This window comes from Molothrus ater, chromosome 3 (genome assembly GCF_012460135.2).
Source record: "Molothrus ater isolate BHLD 08-10-18 breed brown headed cowbird chromosome 3, BPBGC_Mater_1.1, whole genome shotgun sequence".
Classification (NCBI taxonomy): Eukaryota; Metazoa; Chordata; class Aves; order Passeriformes; family Icteridae; genus Molothrus; species Molothrus ater.
Window position 1 is genome coordinate 88,944,438 of NC_050480.2, and position 23,324 is coordinate 88,967,761.

At 38.8% G+C, this 23,324-nt stretch overlaps 1 protein-coding gene across 1 annotated transcript in view; it reads left to right on the forward strand.

Moving 5' to 3' along the window:
* Positions 1-312: 312 nt before the first annotated feature.
* Positions 313-23,324, forward strand: part of RNGTT (RNA guanylyltransferase and 5'-phosphatase) — a 170,939-nt gene continuing 147,927 nt past the window's right edge. Inside the window, 7 exon segments of the mRNA XM_036380592.2 lie at positions 313-491; positions 6,052-6,161; positions 11,782-11,885; positions 12,019-12,037; positions 12,039-12,108; positions 16,848-16,923; positions 20,054-20,303. Coding sequence (XP_036236485.1) covers positions 428-491; positions 6,052-6,161; positions 11,782-11,885; positions 12,019-12,037; positions 12,039-12,108; positions 16,848-16,923; positions 20,054-20,303 — 693 coding nt within the window. The 5' untranslated portion in view covers positions 313-427.

Consider the following 23,324-nt stretch of genomic DNA (forward strand, 5'->3'; position numbering starts at 1 on the left):
CAGCCCTTCCTCAGCCAGTTATAGAGAGCGATAAGGTTCCCCCTGCGCCCCATTTTCTCCATGCTAAAAAACCCCAGCTCCGTCAGGCGCTTCTTACAGAACTTGCGCTCCAGTTTTGTGCCCCTCTCTGCTCAAAGAGGAGGAGCCTGCAGCCGTCGGTGACCTCCTCCCCTCCGAGCCGACCCCTTTCCCAGCCTGAGCAGCCCCAGGTTACGCTGCCCTCTTCCCGGCCGGGCACCACCCCAGGTCCCGCAGCCCCGGAAGCGGAAGCGGCTCCCGGCGCTCCGTGTGCGGCGGCGGCCGAGGCGGAGTCGGGTCTGAATGGAGGCGCCGCGGGCGAGGGGCCGCTGAGCGCCCCGGGGCCGCCCGCACCCCGCGCCCCCTCCCCGCCTCCCTCCCTCCCCCCCGGGGCCGCCCGGGCCCCGCCATGTCCTACAACAAGATCCCGCCGCGCTGGCTCCACTGCCCCAGGAGGGGACAGCCCGTGGCAGGTGAGCGCCCGGCCCAGTCCGGCCCTGCCCGGCCGTGGGGCGGCAGCGGGCGCGGCCCCCTCCCCTGCGGCGCTCCGCTGCCCGCCCGTCCCGCTCCTCCTCATCGCCGGGGGCCGCCGCGGCCCCTCGCACTCTGTCCGTCTGTCCTGGCCGGAGCTCTTTGTCCCGGGGCTCCGGCTGTGCAGTGTTCCACCCCGAGCTCCAGGCCGGTGTTTGTCCCGGACTGACTCCCGCTGGGCGGCTGTTCTCCTTAAAGCCCGGCCCGCAGCAGCTCTTTGCTTTCAGCGCTGGGCTGCCCTCCCTTCGGCCTGTGCCCCGTCTGACACGGACTCGCCCCGGGCTCACCCGGAGGTGCGAGCGTGCGGGCCCTCTCCTGCCCCCCGGAACAGCAGTGCTGGGCTCTCGCTTTGTACTGGTTCAGTTTCGGGCTGAAACTTTTCCTGTCTGTCACATCTGATGAGAGATGTGACAGCCAGGCGTGCAGAAGGTGCCGTACTGCAGCTACTAAATCTAAGAGAGGCTTGGAGCATTTTTCTTAGGAGGAAAAGCTAAGAGAACTGAGCTTGTTCAGCCTCGAGAAGAGGTGACTGAGAGGAGATGTCATTAATGTGTATAAATATCTAAAGGGGGGGTGTCAGGAAGATGGAACCAGGCTCTTCTCAGTGGTGCTGAGCAGCAGGACGAGGCAATGGGCAGAAGCTGATTGACAGGAAATTTACCTTTACATTAGGTAGAGCTTCTTTACTGTGCAGGTGACTGAACTGGAACAGATTGCCCTGAGAGATTGTTGAGTCTCCCTTCCTGGAGATACTCAAGAGCCATCTGGATGCAGTCCTGTGCAATGTGCTGTTGGGTGACTCTTCTTGAGCAGGGAGGTTGGACCAGATGACCCTCTGTGATCCCCTCCACCCTGACCATTTTTGTGATACCAGTCCTCTGTGCAGCCTCTTCCATGTTTTATTCTCTTTTTCGTGAATGCTCTGAAGTCTTATCAGTGTCAGTTTGTCATTCTGCCGACTGACAGTGCCCCTCCAGTCACCAATGTGCTCCTGAGTTCTTTACCTGGAAAATGAGTTAAAGTGTAACACTCCAGTGTTACCCTTGTGTTTCAGGGTTTGTCAGTAGTTGCTGTCTGCTGGGATATTCTTGCCGATAACACACTCTCTTGGTTGTTACTCAGTATCTAGTCTACTGGCATATAGTGGCAGTGAATTCAATCTAGACACACAGTTTTGATTGTGTGTTAGCTATCATACTGACTTCAGGTGAATGTTTCCTCTGCTGCCTGGTATGAGACAAAGTAAACAAACATCTGTCTTTTCAGTTTTCTCAAGTTCTTCTTTTCTTTATAATGCAACCAGTTCTAGCCTCCATTTTTTTTCTCTTCAATATTTTCTAGTTTTCACTCCTTTCATATCCCTCTCTGTGATGATGTAAAGGTATGTTTTCAAAACACAACATGTGCTACTCAGTGTGTTATTTAAACTGGCACTGTGCCATGATTTACTTAATAGTTGCAACTCCTGTGTTTTCTGTCCCACATTTCCACATCATCTTACATTTTTGGGTGGCAGCTGGTTGTGGAATGAAAGACACTTGTGACTATATTTAGAACCTGGTGAGACATCTCAGTTGGTTTAATCCTCAGTAATCATCAATATGCGTTATTTGGCATTTGTCAGTATTTAACATTAGTTGTTAATTTTGTGGGTTACTGGTTTCCATCAGTTTCCTTATACTTCTCTGGACTTGGCTCTGTTAAATAACAGTATTGTTGGATTGCTCATGTCCATAAGCATTACTTTGTGTTTAATGAGAGAGATTTGATAGCCTAAGCCCTTGACCATGACAGAAACAGACTAATGATTCTTTATTCTGTGTTTTTCTTCTCAGCAAGTTCTTGATCTCTGTTAGTTGTGGCTTTTGTTTGTCTGTCTTTTGAGCCATAGTTTCTCAGAAATAGCAACCTAGAGTAAGCAGGAATGAGGGTCATCAGTGTGTCATCTGCTGTGCCATCACTGCTTGTGTGTTTGTTTATTCAGGAACTGCAAGGTAATTCTTTTCTATTCCATACAACCATGCACAGGAAGTTAATGCACAGTAAAAAAACTGCAAGTGCTTGGCTCATTTCTTTGTGTGCTTTATCAGGATGTGTTCTTGTTCACCTGATTTTTAGTTTTTTAGTGTGAACAACTTACCAAAAGTAATGGTATGCCATTGGTCTTCTTCCCTTTTTTTGCTGCTTTACATTCAAAGACATCTAGCAGTTTTAGGGGAGATGATTTTTAAGGTTTCATTGATGTTGGTACTTACTCCCAGATATGTTACATTATAGTTTTAGTGTTTAAATCAGATTCCTAAGCACCTGTATGCAACTTTATTTCCATCTGATAGTGTATTAGTAATAGTGTTGCTAAGCAAGTTTTGTATGGCTTCTGTGGACTCATATTCATTGAGTGTTTGATTGAGATGCTCTTGTCTCATGCTTGTGGCATCTAGAATTTCTAGATGTCCTCAAGACAAGTACTTATGAGGCCTGAGACCCTGCTGTTGGTGAGATTGGGTTCATTCAGGTTAACAGGGCTCTTTATCCTGGACAATGTGAATTCATCTATGTCTCCCATAATTTTCCTGTTCACATTTTTAAATATTGGTAGTTTTCTTCCACTTTCTGGTTTTATCCTCAGAATTGCACATTTTCACGTTTGTTGCATTGCAGTAGAACTTCAGTCATTTTGATGAAAAGAGCTTTCTCTGAATGCTTAGATCTGAAGTGATCAGGTTGCTTCAGCCTTACTGCCTTGGCAGCACCATCTCAGCAGGTATCTGCTTTTCATGAGCACTGAAAACCCATTCTCTTGGCAATTTTGCTGTGACAAGTGCTAGCAAGATATGGAAGAAAAGGCATGAGAAGTGTCTCAGCAGTGTTTTCCAGCTTCCTTCAAGTGATGCATATTAGTAAATCCTGTTCTAGACACACACGTAGCATGCAGAACTGTGGGATATTATGGGAAAGCATCCATACTGCATCCATACTGTGGGAAAGCATCCATATTGCATATGAGAAAGCACCTTAAATGAGAGTAATGCTTCTGGTCAGGAAGTTTCTGAGCTATAGCTTGTTGTAGTTGGGGAGAATAATCTGGATGATGGATTGTCATTGTTTTACTTTCTTTCTTAGTTGTCTGTTATTGCCCTGTGTTGGTGATGACATACTAGGTGAAATGGGTGCTTTGACCCAGCATAGTTCTCTTCAATCAGAACACTGTTACTTTGTAGAGATATTGTTTTTTTTTCAAATTGTGGATTTTACCATTTAATTTTATTCCCTTAACCTCAGACTTTACCCAGTCTAGCCTTCCTAATCAATGCTCAATCTAAACATACCATGGTCATACATAATCATGTATGTCATGTTTTGAGTTGATAGCTTCATGTCACAGAAAATCATGCTAAATTAAGAGTATTTTTTCACTGGTATCTCTAGAATTTAGATTTGAAGATAAAAAATGTGACAAAGTTAGAGCATGTACATGGAGAAAATATGATGTCTTACATTGTTCACTTTGATTTCCCTGAGATTTATCTGCTTGTTATCTGTGCTCTGATATACTGGGGTCTTATTGTTAGAATTTTTACCTGTTTTTCAGCCTAAAGAAATACCATCTGTTAGACAGGTAACTAATTTGGAAAATGGTTTTTAGTAGCCACTTTGCAGAACTATTTGAAAAATTTGAACATCATTGTGGAAGTAGGTAATAATCTGTTGTCAGGGTTCCAGTAACATTTTGAAGTTAATTTGGAAATTCTATTGAGGAGTTACAATTAGTGTCATAATGTAGTTGAGGTACTTGAATGGCTTGGGATGCTTTCATGTTCATGTTTCAAAGTATCACTTTGTTACTGTTGGATCACCTAATTCAGCAAATGATTTTTTAATCTTTAAAAGCTTATGCATGGAGGCTTGAGTTGCAATCAGGTGTTACTGCATCACTTCTTTAGCACAAGATGTAAGGCAAAACCGTAGAAAGACAGTAGCTGCTGCCTCCTTTATACTTGTCCATATTACTCAAAAAGTTTAGAAATCTTTTTAGAATTAAAGCTTAGATTTTCAGTAGCTTGATGATCCTTAATGAGAGGCTTGTATACACATGGGGAAGAAGTTTTTTCAAGCATCTGTACAAAAACCAAATTGCAGATTTTCCAGGTAGAAGAGAAGAAACTGGAATTTAAAGAAGCTGAGCACCTAAATACTTCCAAACATCTGTGTTTCAGCTTTGAAAGTCATAGTAAATGGGCTCTATATGAAATATTCATCACTTCCACAGCTGTCTGTAGGTATTCAAATGCTGCAGGGGATGCTGACTAGACTACTTGTCTTTTACCACTCTATTTTCCCAGCATCTTGTAAAGGATGGTGGTTTTCTTTTGTAGCCATTGACTCTTTTGTCAGTGCAGCTCCTATCTTTGAGTGCATGGGTTAAGAAAGCTTAGTTAGATTCTTTGTGTTCTATAATGAATGAGTAGATACGCCTGTATGGGTGTGACAAGTGGCAAAGGCAAAAAACTGTCAAGCACGATGTTGTTTTGCAAAAATTATGGTGATGATAGATTTTTGTGTTTAGGTCATGTAAATCTAGAATTCTCATGATCAGTCTGTACAGAGGAGTATTGCAAGTTAAAGTGGAAGGGCTAATAGAGGCTGAATGATAGTGTTGTAGGTGACAAGGAATACAAAGAAGCAAGAAAATTAGATAGAAATGAGGAAATGGAGGGGAGGTATCCAACCCAACAGCCTTTACCAGGGTGGATGGAGGGTGTGTAACTTGGGATGAAAAGGCAAAGGGCAATGAAGTGAAATTTTCTAGCAGTCATGTAAGTTGAAGTGACTACCATTTATTACCATTTAAGGTGAGTGTTGATTGTATGACAAAATAACTCTCCTTTTAGCTGTAAATTTTGGAACCGTCTCAGGGGAAAAGTGAGGCTGTTTCTTATGTTGCTCACTAACATCTAACCTGAGCTAACCATTGCATAAAGCTTTGTAATTTCCACATCTGTTTGTCTTCTGTGGTTTCTAATGTCTATTTCATGGAAGATAGATGCATATTTGAGACTATATAGAGTGTTGCTAAATATTTTTTGCAGGGATCCTTACTGTATATTTGCAGGTAATCAGAACTGATGTTTACATGATTGGATGACAAACTATTATTTTTAAATGCTGTTTTCATGTTTTCAATTGTACTGAGTTTAAATTGTCTGTATTCTGTTGTGTTGTAGCCCTCCCAACTTAAATCACACAAAAAGTTAGCTAAAAATGTTTAATTACTCTGTTTCAGATGAACTGACCTGTATTTCCTTTAAACATTTAAACTTACTGATGAAATCTGAGAACTCATCACTAAAAAATATTCAAATTTACTGTTGACAGTACTATTTCAGCAATTATTTATTATTGAAGGTCAATGTCTAAAACTGCTCACCATGTTGGTTTGAAATGCTAAGTTTTAACTGTGCATATACATAAAATACTGCAAAATTTTATTATCTTTCATAGGGAAGTTTTTACCTTTGAAGACAATGTTAGGACCAAGATATGATGAACAGGTTGCTGAAGAAAATCGCTTTCACCCGAGTATGTTATCCAACTACCTAAAGAGTCTGAAGGTAAGGTTAAATTTTCTAATAATTGAAACATTGCTCTCATTATTAATATTTACTCAAGTGTTGCTTTTCAGATCTAAGGAAAAAGTTGTTGATGGCTTTGTTTGGAACAGCTGTACAGAAATTTTTTTTATTTGTTTACATTTCCAGGTTTCCTCTGCAATTAATAGATTTCCAAAAGTGTTAGGAAATTCTCGAGACTAAACATTCTCAAGACAGGTTAGGATTCTCGAGACTAAACAAACCCAGGTCCCTCAGCTGTTCCCTTCATGAGCCTTGTTGCTCTTCTCTGTTCACCCTCCAGCACCTCAGTGTCCTTTCTAAAGTGAGGGGCCCAGAACTGAACACAGCACTCGAGGTGTGGCCTCACCAGTGTTGAGTGCAAGGATGATCACTGCCCTGGTCCTTCTGGCCACACTATTGCTCATACAGGCCAGGTGCCATTCTTGGCTACTTGGGCAGCAGAGTGTAGGCTGATACTGAGCCTCTCAAGCCACTCCTTCCCCTGCCTGTAGCACTGCCCAGGGCTGCTGTGACAGGGTTCTGCAGTTGCCTTATTAATGTTGTAGCATCCGTCACTACAGGCTTGTGGTTCTGGCTCCCTTCTTCATCCTCTGTTTTGCCCATTTCTATCTGTGTTCTCCAGTTTGCATGTTCTGCACTGTAGCACAGCTGTGACAATAGAGGTGGGAACAGGACCTTTCTAGCCTTTCATGTAGGTCTCTGTAGTGTTGTGGCCAGTCTGGTGCATTTCCCCATATGGGAAATGGGATTTTGAGCCTGCTAGGCAAAGAAAGATCTACCACCTAGTTAATTGAATGGGTTATTAAACTTTCTATTGAAGTTTAGTGCCATTTGTTTTGATTGTGTCTATGAGATGAATCATGCAAGTGGTGTTTTTTCTGTGGGTATTTTCATTATTTTTTGCTGTTGATCGAGGTTAAATTAATTCTAAATTTGTTTAACAGTATCAGATCTGAAACATCAGAAGAATTAGGTGACTGAAGGATGGGAATCCTCATTTTATTAATCTTATTTAGGCATAGGTATGAAGTAGATGGTGAACTACTCAGTGTAGCAGTGGTAGGAGTACCTGTGCAGTAATGTGATAAGAAAGTACGATCAGTGAAGCATATGTGCCTGTTCTCAGTGCTTGAATTGGAAGGATTTTTCTTGTTAGAGTCTGTGCTTTTATGATCCACTCTAATCACAGAGGATCAAAGAGAACTCTCTGTGAATAAAATTGTAAGAATCCTGAGGTTCAAAGTATTCCTAAAGGATTAAAACCAAATGAGGTTAAATGTTGATACCAAAAAGTGGATATCGTTTATTTAACAGTAAAAGAAACAAAGAGAAAGAAATAGAAAAAAGAGGTGGGTGGGGCACAGAAAGAGTGACAGGGACAGATTAAATAGAAACCACGGGTCCCAATGACATCTTGCTGCTCCCCTCCATGTGGTTGTCTTCGTGGGGAGGGTCCTTCACCACAAAGTATAGAATCCAGTGGATTAGTAAATGTTTGGGTCAGGTGGGAATGCCTAGGTGCCTCCCCTGAGCAGGGGAAGGTTGTCACTGTCCCTTGCAAGGCTCTGTGCCAGTTGCATCATTTTGCATTACATGGGGGAACCATTCAGGGGGCCTTTGATGGACCACGACACCCCCTCTGCTGTCCCTCACCTGAAGGTCCTGTAGATGTGGTGTTCCTGGGGTGGGGGTCCCCACAGCTGCTCTGTGTAGGGTGTTCACTGCTTCTGCTAAAGAAGGCTAAACACCCAAAACCTCTCCTCCTCCTGGGTTGGGTGAGAGTCTGTGCAGATCTGGCAGCAGATAAGCCTGGGGCTATGGTTCCAGCCCGAAGCTGCTGGGCTTAATTGTCCTGTGGAAGTATTCTTCTCCCCCAGCCCAGACCTGAGAATAGGGTCACTTTTACCTTATCTCAGATCAGCTTACAGGCCAGGGCCTCAGTCAGGGGCCCCATTCACGGTGGGCTTTGGTGATGCAGCTCTTATTGGTGTAGCTTCATGATACAGTTTTAATGGACAAAAATCCTTAATAAAAACGTTTAAACCATAAACTGTAATATTTCAGTCTCTGACATGTGAATCTAAATTCTACTTGAGTTCCTCTTTTATGTATGATGTTGTTTTTGAATCTGGATTTGATAGGTATACCTGGAATTTTTCCCAAACCAATCTTATTAATGTTTTAAAGTAATTTAAAATTCTGTGTATATTTTGAAGTTACAGAGAATTTCATAACCTTACTCAGAATTTCTAAATGCTTGCCTCCTTAGTGATTTGCCACCAAAAAAAAATAATCGTGGTGAGACTCTAGCCTTTCCAGTAGTCACATCTGTAACTTCTGTTTTAATGCTACAAATTCATGTCTTGAGTGACATCAGATTATTAGAATTTGATAGTAAAATTAGTAGCATGAGGATCCCCACTTATATTTTGGTAATTTTGATTAACAAGCTGAACATAGAATTTCTCTCAAACTCTCTGTTCTCGTCAAATCTCTTATATTGTATTGGACCCTGGTATTGTTGATGGGTGTTTGCTATTTGAAAATATATATTTCTTTTTTATTTGCCAAGTTATGTAGTGGTTACTTACCATTTGTAGATTACAATTTACCAACAAGCCAGCAATGAAATAAATGTGAGATTGAGGAGCCCTGTAAGAGTGAGGTTTCCCACCCAAGTGAAAGTAGCTCACTGTGCATGGTTCTTGTAATTTTATTGTAGTGTATTTTTTACTGCTAATATTTTACAGAGTAATTATTTCTGAAAACTGGTTATTACTTAAGTCCATATAATTTAGCTCCCAAATAAAAGACTTGAGCAGAAACTTTTACATCTGGATTTCTGTAATAGAGAGATGTTGATGTTACCCCAGATCTTTGAAGGTACCAGTTTAGCATTTAAGATGTCTGTCTGGGTGGAACTGTCTGTAACAAGCTTCCTGTGGGATTCCTTTTCTCACAGAGCTGGTTGTTGAAAATCTGAATGCTAGAAACTGATTTGATTAGCCATGCCAGCCCCATTTTTCTTGTGTTTGCCAACAGTGGCATAGTATCTTAATGTTCTCTTAAACAAATTGCAGGAGCAATTGGTGACTGCGTGAATAAGTTTTTTTTTTTAAATTTCTTGAGTAGGTAGGTTAGTATACAGTTTATGCTTTATACAGGTAGATTTATTTCTGTCACAAAGAGCTAAGACATTAGTTAACTCAAAAGAATATTTGAGTAATTAGTATGCTCAATTACAGAATTACAGAATTCCTATTAGGAAAACTACTTACCAATTTTCAGCCGTATTATTGTTTTCGTAGATACATTCAATCACTGATCTAAACTATTTTTCTCAAATAAGAAATTCAAGAAAAAATTCCTGAGACTGAAGTGAATTCAGTGTATTGTAGTATGCTCTCTCCTTAGGGAGGGTGTTTTCAATCTCCAGTGTCTAAGGAGAGGCTGCTAGAGTCATACAGGGGAACCTCACAAAGCCTGTTTTATTGCACAGCAGCAGAAGAGTGCATGCATAAGGCATTAATAGCTGGGGATATCTGGAATGTGAGGAAGTGAGGGGAAGGTTTTTATTTTGTTCCAGTGGTACTGGTGGTTTTTTGGCATGGATTTTTTGAAAATCATAGTTATATACTTTGATATATTGTATAACCCCCCCGTTCTTTAAAAATTCTTTATCATTTTCTTGTGCTGTGCACTCTCTAAATTGTAATGTATTATGTGCAGTCAATCCCATGGATTGAAAATGCAAATGATTAGGCTTCCTGTAAAGCAGGAAAACTGCTTTCAGGTCTTATATACTCTATATGCCAGAAATGCTTTTATAGCTTTGGATAAATTACACTCGATGCCTGTTTGCTGTAGTGCTCCATGAAGTGTGTGAGGAACAGTGTCACCTTGCATGAGCTTCACTTGCCTATGATTGAAATTATATGCAATAATGGCAAAAGAATAGCAAGTGAGAAGTCCTACAGGCCTGAATTAAGTAGTCTTGGAGACATTTGCAAAATGCTGTAGGGAATGGAGAGGGAGGAAAGTAATCATTGAATTAATTGCCTTTGTATGATTTCTACAGAGTTTAGATTCAGACAGAGTTAATCACTGTCTAGGATGCTGTCAGTCTCCATGCTTAGCAACTCAATTGACACTTTATATTTGAAGTTTCAGGTGGTGTAACATTGTTTTCAGGACCCCCTTGTGAGGTGGTTTATATTTCTGCAAAACACAGCAATAAGAGTAAATAAAGTATTCTGAATACAATATGCAAAGTTGACAATGAGAAATTCAGAACTGATCTGGATATTACATCAGAAGTTTTAATGCTGTTGACATAAATATCATGATGCTTTTAAATATTTATTAAATAAAAGTAATATGAGAGTATATAAGTATTACAAGCATATATCATCAGAAGTTTGAATATCTTGGAGACCTATCTGTAGATTATTGGAAATTTTCCTTTAGGGATCTACTAAACAACATGTTCATGTGAAATAGCTGTTTCGTGAACTGTGTTCTAGTTATAATTGGATTTTACCTTTTCTGAATTGTGTGGAAATGGTGTTTTAACTTTGTAATTCTTCCAACTGCACTGCCAAGTTATTGCCAGTCTGTTGGTTCTACCTGAAAGCATGACACTGAGATTTTTGTCCAAAAGCAATTGCTTGCACTTACAAGACGGGAAACCAGAAATGCTTCCTTTGCTCAGGTGTGTTAGTGAGCTGTTTTTTGCACATTGGAAGAAGGATCAGTAGGATATACTTTGATATGCTGTGTGTTTTGTGCCACCCAGTGGAATTTCTGCTTTCCATCCTTCTTTAAAACATAGTAACTTCCACAAGGCTCCTTAAAAGACCCATTTTCCAGCTGTAAAAAAAAGCACTAAAAAAATAAGTTGATGCACAAGGTAGCACATTAGGGTAGAGTGGGCAAGGCATCCTGGATTCAGGAAGGCCCTAATGTCTGAGTGGTTGACACTGCCACCTTAGCTGCTGACAGCATGTTTAGATACCTGAAGTTGTTATGCACTTTAGCTTTAAATAAAATGTTTTAAAGAATTTAATTAATTTGAATAATTTTTAAACTTGATAATGTATTCATTCTTTTGCATTGTTTTGCACTCTAATAGATAAATTAAAATGAGTTATTTTTTCTGGGAGTGTACTTATGTATAAGTCTCAGTAGTTAATGTTTCTTATGGTACTTTCACTGTGCCAGTGTTTATTATTGCTCTGCTTTGCATAAGAGCACTTGATTCCATCATGTTTGTCTTTTTAGCATGTTAAAGTAATTCTTTACCAGATTTTCCTGCTGTTAGCAGAATTTTCTTATTTAGAATCCTTGGTTGGAGCAAACTGAAGTTTTTGAATTGATGACTAGTGCTAATTTAGACTCCAGCTTTCACAAAGAAATGCAGCTGTCTGTAATGGTGGTAAAATACAGATTTTACAAAAAATGCAATATTTAATGCTTTTTAAACTTACAATTGTAGCTTGTGGTTGCTTTTAATTATTATGGTTTTAGATATTTAATATTTATGCACAGCTATTTGAACCACATATAAAATTTATTTTTGTTTTTTTATGTTGTTTCTTAGGTTAAAATGGGTTTGCTGGTAGACTTGACCAACACCACTAGATTCTATGACAGAAATGATATAGAGAAAGAGGGAATTAAATATATAAAGCTCCAATGTAAAGGGTAAGTTGTGTGCTCTTTTTAATTATTTCTGTGGCTTTTAATTTGAAAGATCACAGTGAAGAAATTGATTTTTTTTTCTCTTTTTGCCTTTCCCCCAGGTGTCTCCTAATCTGTGTGTTCTTGTGTTTTTCAGGCATGGTGAGTGCCCTACACCCTGAGAATACAGAAACATTTATCCGTGTATGCGAACACTTCAGTGATAAGAATCCTTCAGAGCTTATAGGTACATCTTATATCCATCTTATGCCCATCAAATTTTTTTATTCTTAGTTTGTATCATATTGGCTTGTAACTGCAATCTCTTATTCTTAGAAGTCTGAGCAAAGGAATTTCCCCAGTGCAGTGTTTAAGCATGTATAAGTTTGATTGCTTTTACTGCAAAACTAATATGCAGAAAGTAGTTTTGCAAAACTCAAAAACTATATGCAAAAACTAATATTACAGAAAGTAGTATGTTTCTGCATCCATCAGTTTGATAACAGCTGTTGGCTTAATGCAGAAAATTACACAGGATCAAGAGCTGTCTAGAAATACATGATACTTGCACCGTGGTTTTGTAACTTCTCCTGATACAAATGTGAGTTATGTATTTGGTGGTCTGGTTTACTTGAAGTCATATTTGGTAATTGGATTATCAGAGGTTCTTTAGCAAGTCTCACAAAACTGGTAGTAGATACTAGGCTAAGTTTTTCTTCTGTGGTATACAGTCTTGCAGTCAATATTTGAATGTTCTGAGCATACTTTTATTCAGAGAGAAATAAGTTCTGAGTTTATTTTGCATCCCTTCTAGTTTTAGTTAAAACTATTTTACTCTGATTTTTGTCAATCATATTAATGTTCATCTCTATCTGCAAACTATCAGAGACAAGAAGTTATTTGCAGATGAGTTTCCAGAGTCAGAATGGGTGTCATCTCCTATCTTCTTGGATGGTAATTTTGCAGCCTTCTTGAATCTGGGTGTCTGTGCAACTTATGAGTACATGGAACAGTTGTTTGTGCAGGTATCATCGCTAAGAGCTTGGTAAACTAAGCTGGTATGTTCATGCAGTTTAGGATTCATCCAGATACATGGTAGGATAGCTGAAGTTATTGGAAGGGACCTGTGGAAATCAGCTACTCAGTTCCCCTTCTTTAGAACAGGGCCAGCTAAAGCAGCTTCCTCAGGACTATGCCCATTTGGCTTTTGACCAGCCTCTAAGCTTGGAAACTACACAACTTTTTCTGGCAGCCTCTTCCAGTGTTTGTTCTTTCAATACACAGGTGTTTTTTTTCTTGTGTCGAAACAGAATTTATTGTATTTCAATTTGTAGCCATTGCTTCTTGTTCTGTTGCAGGATGTGATACCGCTGAGAATTTTCTTTTTTTGAGTGCTTGAGAGATTTAATTTTGTCACACATTTTTACACCTAGTTTTCTTTTAGATGCTTGCTTGCTTCTTTTTTACACACAGAATGCAGTTTAATTCAAGACTCTTGTGGTCTAACTCCAGCCAGCAGCCAAGCCCCACACAGCTGGTCCCTTACTTTTCCACTGGTGGCACTGGGGAGAGAAATGGAAGGGTAAAGGTAGGAAACTCACGAGTTGAGATAAAGACAGTTCCATAGGGAAAGCAAAAGCCATGCACACAAGCAAAGCAAGGAATGAATTCACTGCTTCCCATACCCCGGAGAGCAGGGCCCCATCACACCTAGCAGTGACTTGGGAAGACAAATGGCATCACTTTGAATGTCCCCCCATTCCTGTTTCTTCCTCCCACTCTATGCACTGAATGTTCTGTGGTCTGGAGAATCCCTTCGGCCAGTTTGGGCCAACTGTTCTGGCTGTGTCTCCTCCCAGCTTCCCAGGCACCCCTAAGTTCCTCACCAGCTTGGCGGCATGAAAATCAGAAAACACTTTGCTGCCCAGCAATAACAAAAATATCTCTGTCAACATCAACCCTATGTTCAGCACAAATCCAAGACACAGCCCCACACCAGCCACTGTGAAGAAAATTAAGAATCTGCTTCAGTTGAAAGCAGGACAGAGATCTGTGTGTTCTTCTCTGAACAGTAACACAGCTGCATGGTTTAAAAGATGAGGAGCTGCTAAATGGGAGTGAGTGGAACCAGTTCACCAACAGCATTTTAAAACTTATGCCAGAAGCAAGACATGTTGGTGACTGATCCCATTCGCTTTTCTTTTAACAATTCCTTATTTTCAGTCTCCCCCTGCAGTTCTTTCACTTGGTCCTCCGATAATATTTTAGAACTTGAAATAGTGGTTATGGTCAGCAATTTATAAAGTGCATGGATAGCATGGTGATATCCTATAAGTAGCAGACCCATTTAGTTGATATTTCAACTTATAAAATGCCATTTTTAGTGTTGAGTTACTAACTTTTTGGCTCTAATGAATTGTGGAATGTTTTTCCATTATTTAGACATTATTTTTTGCATTATTTTTTCCATTATTTAAACTTTTTACCTCTTTAGGGGAAAAAAGTCAATTAGAAAGAGCAAAGGAGAAAGTAGTATGCTGACTAAACTTTTGAAGAACATGTTGTTTAGGCTTTCGTAATGAAAGAGAAATGCTGGAATTTTCCATTTCCCTTTTGTGAATTACTGAAATTTGTCCTTTTGGGCACTTGTTTCTTCTGACAGGGCATCAGAGGGACTGGTGTGGAGGATGTTTATCAAAAGTGAAAGAGGTCTACAGAAGTGATAGTACTGTACCCTGTGTGATCTTTCTCTTCTAAGCCATTTGGTCTCATGCTGAGATGCTTCTTATCTTTGTCATGTGTATAAAATTATTGACTTAACCTTCTTGGCAGCAGTAGCAGCTGCAGGACTAGTGGTAGCAATTGTGTGCAATTTTGTTCTTAGTGTCATGATTAGATAAGAAAAGAGACTGAAATGTGAATGTTAAGTGATCAAAATTTGCAATTCATCTAGAGCAATATAGGAAGGAAACTTTATTTTTGCAGCATGAAGGACAGCATTATGCCTGCCAACCTTAACGAAAAATTTTGCTTCAGCAAAAAACAAAGGAGAAATCATTGTTAGGAATAAATTATATAAGCAAGCTAAAATTCATTTAATTTTATGCAAATTACACAGTTTTTAGTATTTTTAAATGGTTAGAAATGATGAATCCAAAAAATTCATGATAATTCTTACCTTGCTTTATCAAGAAGGAAACTTTGGTGGGGCAGGCACAAACCCCAATCCTGTTGCAGTTAATACATACTTTTTTTTACCCACTTAAAGTTGGTTTGGTTTTTTCTCATCAGTCTACTTTTTGTAGGTACTTTGGTTCTCCAGTTGAAAAAGTTCCACTCAGTGTAGAGGAGTGTATAAAAAAGATAGATATTCACATTTGAATATGCATCAGGTGAATTGTTACTAACCTTGTTTTACTAGCTGTGGTAGAGAAATGAGCAAATTATTTAAAGCTTAAGTGGCTTGCTCCATGGTGTTGTGTTCCAGGTCTTGCACTTTGGCTCACAACCACCCTGGCTAATGCTGCAGGCTTGGGGAAGAGCAGCTGGAAAGCTGCCTGGTAGAGAAAGACCTGGGTGTGCTGGTCTCCTGACCATGAGCCATCACTGTGCCCAGGTGGCCAAGGAGGCCAATGTCCAGTAGGATTAGGAAGTGATTGTCCCCTGGTCTCAGGCATTGACATTCTGGAGTGTGTCCAGAGAAGCTCAAGAGAGCTGGTGAAGGGTCTGGAGCACAAGTCTTATTAGGAGTGGCTCAGGGATCTGGGATTGTTTAGCTGGTGAAAAGGAGACTCGGGGGTGACCTTATCACTCTCTACAACTGCTTGAAAGGAGGTTGTAGCCAGGTGGGGATCATGTCTTTCCCCAGGCAACCAGTGACAGGACAAGAGGAAATGATCTTAACTTACACAGGGAGGTTTAGGACGTTAGGAAAAATTTCTTCACAAAAAGGTGAAGTTGTCAAGCACAAGAACAAACCGCACAGAGAAGTGGTTGGATCCCCATCCCTGGAGGTATTTAAAGCTGTGTAGATGTGGCACTTGGGGTCATGGCTCAGTGGTGGACTTGACAGTGCTGGGTTAATGGTTGGATTCAATGTACTTAAGAGCCTTTTCCAACTTAAACAATTCTATGATTCTATGGTAACAACTGAAAAATGTTAAGAATAATTGCTCTTGATGTTAGTGGAAACTTTAATGATATTTATAATTTTAAATTAAGTAGGAGGAAGAGGCAACATCTTGCCTGAATCCTTCATGACATTTTTAATAGCACAAGTTTTCAGGCTGGTCTGCTTATCACTAGATGGTGCTGTTGCCTTGAGAGAAAAAAAAAATGCAATGCATTTGACAGTGTATCCCTCCTTTTACTAAGGGATGAGTTCAGTAAAACAGAGGCTGAAGACTTAATTCTTTTTTTCACATTGAAAAGATAAGTAATTCAAGATGATTATGCTGTTGTATAGTTTTCTTTTTGTACATTCTTTTTTTTTTCAAAATTAATAAGTCTGGTCTTAGTATGTTTATAGTGAATTTGAGATAGAATTATGGTCTATTGGCACCCCTTTCAATTTTGAGGTAAGGTAATATGAATATGATGTTTTGCCTGATGGTATGAAATGAATGTCATGCTTGTTGAATCCAGTAAAAGCTCAATTAATAAATTTGATTATATTGCCTTCTGACAAGCATTTGAGCAGATCTGTGAGTCTTATCTGCATTAGCCATATTTCAATCACATTAAGTTAATGCTCTTGATTGTGATGAAGTGTCCTATACCCTTGGTGCTGCTAATTTGCAGAAAGAATGTAATAAATTGCCTTTCAGGCTTATGTGCCTTATGTGGTCTGTACTGCTGTGATGGGAAGGGAGATAAACTTTTAATGTTACAGATGGAGGTGGAAGGATCTAAACCCACAGTTTTGATACTAACTATGTTTGTTAAAACCACTTGTAAGTGATGATGCCCTTTTTTTGGCTTTTCTAGGTGTCCATTGTACACATGGTTTCAATAGAACTGGGTTTTTGATCTGTGCCTTTTTGGTTGAGAAGATGGACTGGAGGTAACTTTGTATGTTAGTTCCTGGGGTTTTGTGGAATGTGGCCAAAGGGTTCTTCAGTATGTTTCACTCATTGTCCTGTCAGCTGTGCTAATGTATTCACTATTTCTTGTTTTATAGCTGCCTAAGAATCTTGAGTAAACAGCCCATATTAACATTTTTTGTATCATCCCTTGGTAGCTTAGCCTGTTGCAGTAAAGAATTCCAGGTCTGGTAGGTCGAAAGTCAGCTGTACCTGCTGTGTGTGGGCCTTGAGCAGTGTATGTATCATATTGTGTCTCTTTCCCATAACATGTCCCACGTTTTAAGTAAGAATGTAGAGTTCAGAGATTCCTGAAAGATTATTTCCTGTACATTTTCATCTTTTTCATGTAGGTGTGGGTGTAGGTTTTTGGGCTTTTTTGAGATCTGATGAGATTAACTAGAGCAACAGCAGAGTAGCATACATACTTCTGAAGGATTGGGGGCAAACAAAGTCCTTGTTTCCAGCTTGTTTTTTGACTGAAGTACACAGCATGCTTCTATACAGACATCCATTTTTCCATCTTTTAAAAACGTTGGTTCCTTCATACAGAGTAATTCTCTTTTTTACATAACATTAGTTTTAAAAGAAACCCCAAACCCAAGCAATGTCTGTACCATCTTGTAGGACATAACTTTTGCATAGCTTTTGTTTTGTAGTATTTACAAAACACTATTTTCTTCTTGACAGAGTCCTGTGAAAGTTATATTTCTTGACAAGCCTGTTAAACATTCCGATATTTCTTATGTGTGGTCCTTTAAGTGAAGAAAATTCTGCTCATGTTGCAGGATTTTCTTGTGACTGTACATACAGTTATTATGCTTAGCATACATGTGCAAGCTGTTTGCAAAGAACTAGGTCATTGCTGTCTGTTAGTAAACCTGGAATAAAGATGTTGGAGTAATGGAGATGGAAAACCTTTAGTAATGGGTGGTTGAATCTTTGTAGGATCCCAGCTGTGTATAGGAAGTAGGCACAGACACAAATGACTTTATAGTATGATTCTTGTTGTTTCTATGAATTAGAAAAATTGTATGCTTTTAATCAAACAATTTTCAAGTGGCATGCAATAATTAGACTTAGAATTGATCCTTTGTTCTGAAGAGGAAAGGCACTTGAATCTCTTTGGATCTCCTACTTTTATGCTGCCTATCTGTTTTCAAACCATGGTGGGAAAAGCCTTAAAACTCAACAGCCATGTCTTATGTTTTTTGCTTTGGGTAGTTAACTGTGTCAAGTTTGTTAATCTCTGTCAGATTATTTCAGTAGAACATCCAGATGTTCCCTGGTAGGAAAAAATGTCCACAGCGAAGGAAACAATTTTGGCAAGCTGCTGGTTAATGCTGACCATTGTATCGAGATAAATCTAATTTGCTGCATCATTCTTTAAAACAAGGCACTGTTTCTTGCTAATAAGGAAATAAGATCTTCCTCATGGAAAAATCCATCCATATTCATTCCTTAAGCGTATGAAGCAGGAGTTTGTGTACAGTGGGATATATTTTATAGTTAGTTTAGAGAAAGGCCTGAAAGCTCTTCAGCTTTCTGACTGGTAAGGTCAGAAACCTTACTTGATTCTCTTTTCAACAACTCATTTTTCCCAAAGACTACTGTGTTTCTAGAACCTGGAAAATAGGGTTTTTTTCAGCTAGGGTTCTGTATTTGAGGTCTGTGCCACCTCTTTTGGCTTTCACAGCCATCTATTCCAGAAGATTAGAGAGTTCTTCTAATATTATCAGAAAAAAATTTGAGCATTTTTCAGACTCCATAACTTTACTTTGTTTTGTGCTTTCAGTGGCATTCATTACAGAAGATGTGAAACAATTTAAGAAAGATAGCAAAGTAAAAAATGTGAGAAAGAAATTAGGAGTCTTAGAAAACAGAATGGGGAAGAAAGGTCCTTCTAAGTAACTCAGACTCTTAAACTGTCATTTTTGAAGTGATACTGTGTGATAGTGTCACTCTGGAGAAAGTCATGTTTTCTCCTCTTACAAAGATCAGAGGAGTGAATCAACCTTACTGGTTCTTTGACACTTTCTGTCTATTCTGGAAAATTTACCTCTTAAAGTTGTCAGGCTCCATTCCATACTGTATGCATCAGACAAAAAGAAAAAAGGATTTGGAATTAAACATCTGAAAAAAAAAAAAAAGTAACAGGGTGTAGTATGTGCTTTTGTTCCAGTTTTGAGACATGTGCTTCTCAAGAAGCATAACAGTGACATCTCTCTATTTTTGTGGTTTCTCCTTTCCCCTATATAGTAAGATTTTAAAATGTTGATTCTTGGAGCCTTACTGCTCTTCATAGCCTTGATAAATGGAAGACAGAATTACATCCAATGTTTTTAGTTAAATGTTTTCATAGGATCTATGAAAATGGCAACAATAAAACCCTTGTGTTGTGCTCACTCTTGAATGTTTTGGAGTTTTCTCCTTGGCTGGTAAAGGTGCATGACTGTTAGTTTTGGTTTCTAATTTTTTTGTGGTCCAGCTTCCAATTTATTTGAGCAAGATTAAGTATTAGGTTCGTAGTAAAAGGCTACTGAACCACAGTAATTTTATGAGAAACTTCTGGAAAGAGAAGTAATTTAAAAGATTAGAGTGGTTTTTCTCAGTATGATGGCAAAACCTCTAATGAGAGGAAAGACAATTCTTAGTGGAGAAAAATGTAACCATATTTGAATTTAAACATTTGCATTTTTCTCCATTAAGTTTGTTGATATGTTTCTTTGGTCTTCTTTTGTGTTTGTGCAGTCCTCAGGTATTTACCTGCATGTCACCCATTGCTTCTCTGTAGCAATAAAAAAGTTTTATCTGTGATAAAACAGTGATCAGCAGACCACTAGGAGCTGCAATAAGGTCTCAAAGCAGCTGCAGTTACTTGAGAACATTTGCAGTGCCCACAAAGTTGTACAGAATCTTGTGCAAGAGCAACTGCTACCTGGCTGATCTAAGCATGGACTTTTAAATATAAGGAATGTTTTTGCAATTACCACTTCAGAATTTGTATTGATTCTCAGTCCCAATAATCCTTATGTTTGGTAAAGCATGACATGACTAAGACATGTAAATTAAGCATCCAGAGTGATTTTCTTTTTTTTTTTTTTCTGACAGTATTGAGGCTGCTGTGGCTACTTTTGCTCAGGCCAGACCTCCAGGTATTTATAAAGGTGACTATTTGAAGGAACTGTTTCGTCGTTATGGGGATGAAGATGATGCACCAGCACCACCAGAGCTTCCAGAGTGGTGCTTTGATGAAGATGAAGAGGAGGATGATGATAATGGTAAAACTGGAGGCCCAGAATCAGAACCTGGATCATCAAGCTCTTCCTTTGGCAAGAGGAGAAAAGAACGCCTAAAACTGGTAATTTTGATTTGGAATTTAATATTTGAATTGCTAAACATAATTTCATAACCTCATACCCATCAGTTACCTCATCATACATGCTATACATGTGTCACTGCTCTTGCAAATGGGGACTGAAAGCATTGTCTGTAACTGGAAGAGTTTGAAAATATATTGTAAACTTTTTGTATTTCCTATGTGAGCTGGCAACTTTAATATTCAACACCTCAAATATTTCAGTTGTAAAAATGACTTAAAATTTTTATAATACAACAAGTTTTTGAGATAGTAAAATGCTTTTTAATTATTCAGTCTGTCTTTGGAGATGAAATGTTATTAGAATTGAACGGAAACAGCTCTTGTTTTTTGTAGTCATGTGGATGAATTCAGAATTTTTAAAATTCAGTGCTCATTTTGGTAAATAGTTTTTCTTTGGAAAATTTTGTGGGATTGAAAATTGGATTAGAAAAAAAGCAATATGAGGTTAAAAAACCCAAGGCAGCTTTGAGATCATAATGTGTTCAAGGCTGTTTTAGCTTTGTAAGAAATACAGCTGATCACTTACTGTGATTTCTGACATACATCTGCATAATTCTGATGGAATGAGTTACTGTAGTTACCATGATATGGAACTAATACTCAAGTACACAGAATGTATTTGTATCATCTGAAGACTAATGACTCAGTTCTCTTCAAATTCCTGACTCCCTTTTTTATTTGCAGATAAAGTAGGCTAGACTATTGCTGAGTGCAAGAATAGGTTTTTTTTTTCAAAATACTGAATTATTTTACTTGTGTGCTGAGGTGTGTTTGTTTGCGAAGACTTGGAAATCCTCCTATTGAAATAGGCTGCAAAAAAGCATTTTGTTGTTATTGTAGCTGGTCAAGAAGGTTTGCAGGTGGAGTATGGAAAATGTTAACCTGGTAAAAATACAAAATCCAGTCTAAAGAAGCAAGATGAACTTTGAGAACTTTCAAATTATCCCTCATTGGGAATAAAAAATTTCTCACACTGTAAAGACATAGTAAAAGTATATTTATGGGATATCACCACTTCCTCCATTAGCCTTGCAGTAAAGCATTGATATCTAAATATTTTGGGGGGGGGGCTGGAACCTTAGAGTTTTTTTGATGTGTCCTCTGATGCATTAGGAGCTGAGGTGTTATGATGAATTACAATGACAGCCTCTTTTCATCAAGTATAAAACTCAACTGGTCTACTTAACAGGAATGATATTGGCTTCTCAGACTTTTTCTTGTCTGCCACCGTAGTTTTGTTGAAAGCTGGAAGCTAAATTATACGAATAAGCATATTAATAACTAAAAGTTAATTATGAGTTAGATAATTTGTGAAAGAAAGAGTCATCTAGTTAATATGCATATTCGTATAATTCAGTTTTGCAGCTCTGAAGGAACATTCTTTGACACGAAGAGGAGGAACGGGCAGAATTCTTTACCATGGTTCTTGGCTGGCAGATGGGACTGCTGCTTAACTCAGTAGAGATGGATATTTGTGGTTCCTTGTAAATATGCGCTCTACAGGGGGAGTGAGTATCAGGTAAATACCTCTTGCTCAGATATTCTGATTTTACTGTCTAAGGGACTACATTTTCAGTATTATGTTGGTTTCCTGCGGCAGATGTTTCCACCTTTATAATTCATCTCTTTCCTAAAAGCCCAGGGGTAGGCAGTGTAAAACTAGAAGCAGCTGTAGTGATAGCAATGGTCTGAATTTTTCTCATTTTGACCCAAATCTTTGTGGAGACAGAGGAAAAGTTTAGTAGCAGAGGAGGAGACAGCTCCCAGGCATCTTGCTAGGGTAATGAATAGTCAGAAACAAGTGCTAGCTAACCTGTGAAATGAAGTTAATATGCTGTCCATTTCAGAAACTCTGATGTGAGAAACTTTACTGCAGCATTTTTCATTAAAACTTCCATATTTTGATGTCAAAAAAATCAAGACAGCCTTTCTTTCCTACACTACTACAGAATCATTAGAACAGAAAGCCATTACAGTTTCCTTTGTCATCACCTGAGGGAAGTTGACAGGTACCAGGAAATGAGCTTGTTGCAGTCTGAGGTGCCACACAGGAAATCCAAACAAGTTTTGACTTTGTCAGTGCATGCAGTATTGATTGTAGCATCAAAACAACATTATTAACTGACACTTAGAATCTCACTTCAGGAAAAAAATATTTCATTTTGCAAATCGGACAAAAAGTTGTAATTCTGAGCCAGAACCTACAAACCTTTCATGGGTTAAATGGAACTTTTACTGTTTATTAAGGAATGTCATCTCTTCTAGTCCCAAGTAAGTTGCATTTTATGGGGTGTGAGATGCAGTGCTTCTGAAATGAGTTGTGACATCTTAAACAATCTGGAAGAGATGGTGGCTGTTAATGATTTAATTCATGATTTTGAGTGCAGGTGTCTTGTGGTCATCTGTGAGACAGAAGGAAGCAATTAAACTGATTTGATGTAATGAGGATAATATTTATTAGTTAACTATCACAGTACAATTATTCTAAATATTAGTGACTTGGGGTTTTTCTGTCTAACCAACTCTCTTTTGCAAAGTTTAACCCTTGCACTTATTCTTCTGCCTGTGGGCATCTTGAAGGATATGGGAAAAATACTATTTTTTGATTTGGCAGCACCATTTTATGTGCTTGAGTATGGGTATCCTTTCCTTCTCCATGTTAAATGCTTATTAGCTCACTTTTTCCTTATAGTATATATTTTTTTGTACTACTGCCCTTTCTTGTTATTCTTTGTATTCTGTCATGTTGACTCATGTTTTCCTGATGCTGTGGTGCCTGTAATTGAATGCAAGCCTCTAGTTGAGGCCATCCTAGTAAGGCTTAATAGGGAAAAATTAATTTCACATGTCTTAAGGCTAATATTTCTGTTTATATATCTCAACATAATTGCCTTTCACAAGGCAGAACAATACTAATTCAGCTTTTGGTCTCTTGCTGCTTCCATGTATTTTTCTCTAATTATCTACCAGTGTGTGTTTGTATAATTTCTTATCCATTAT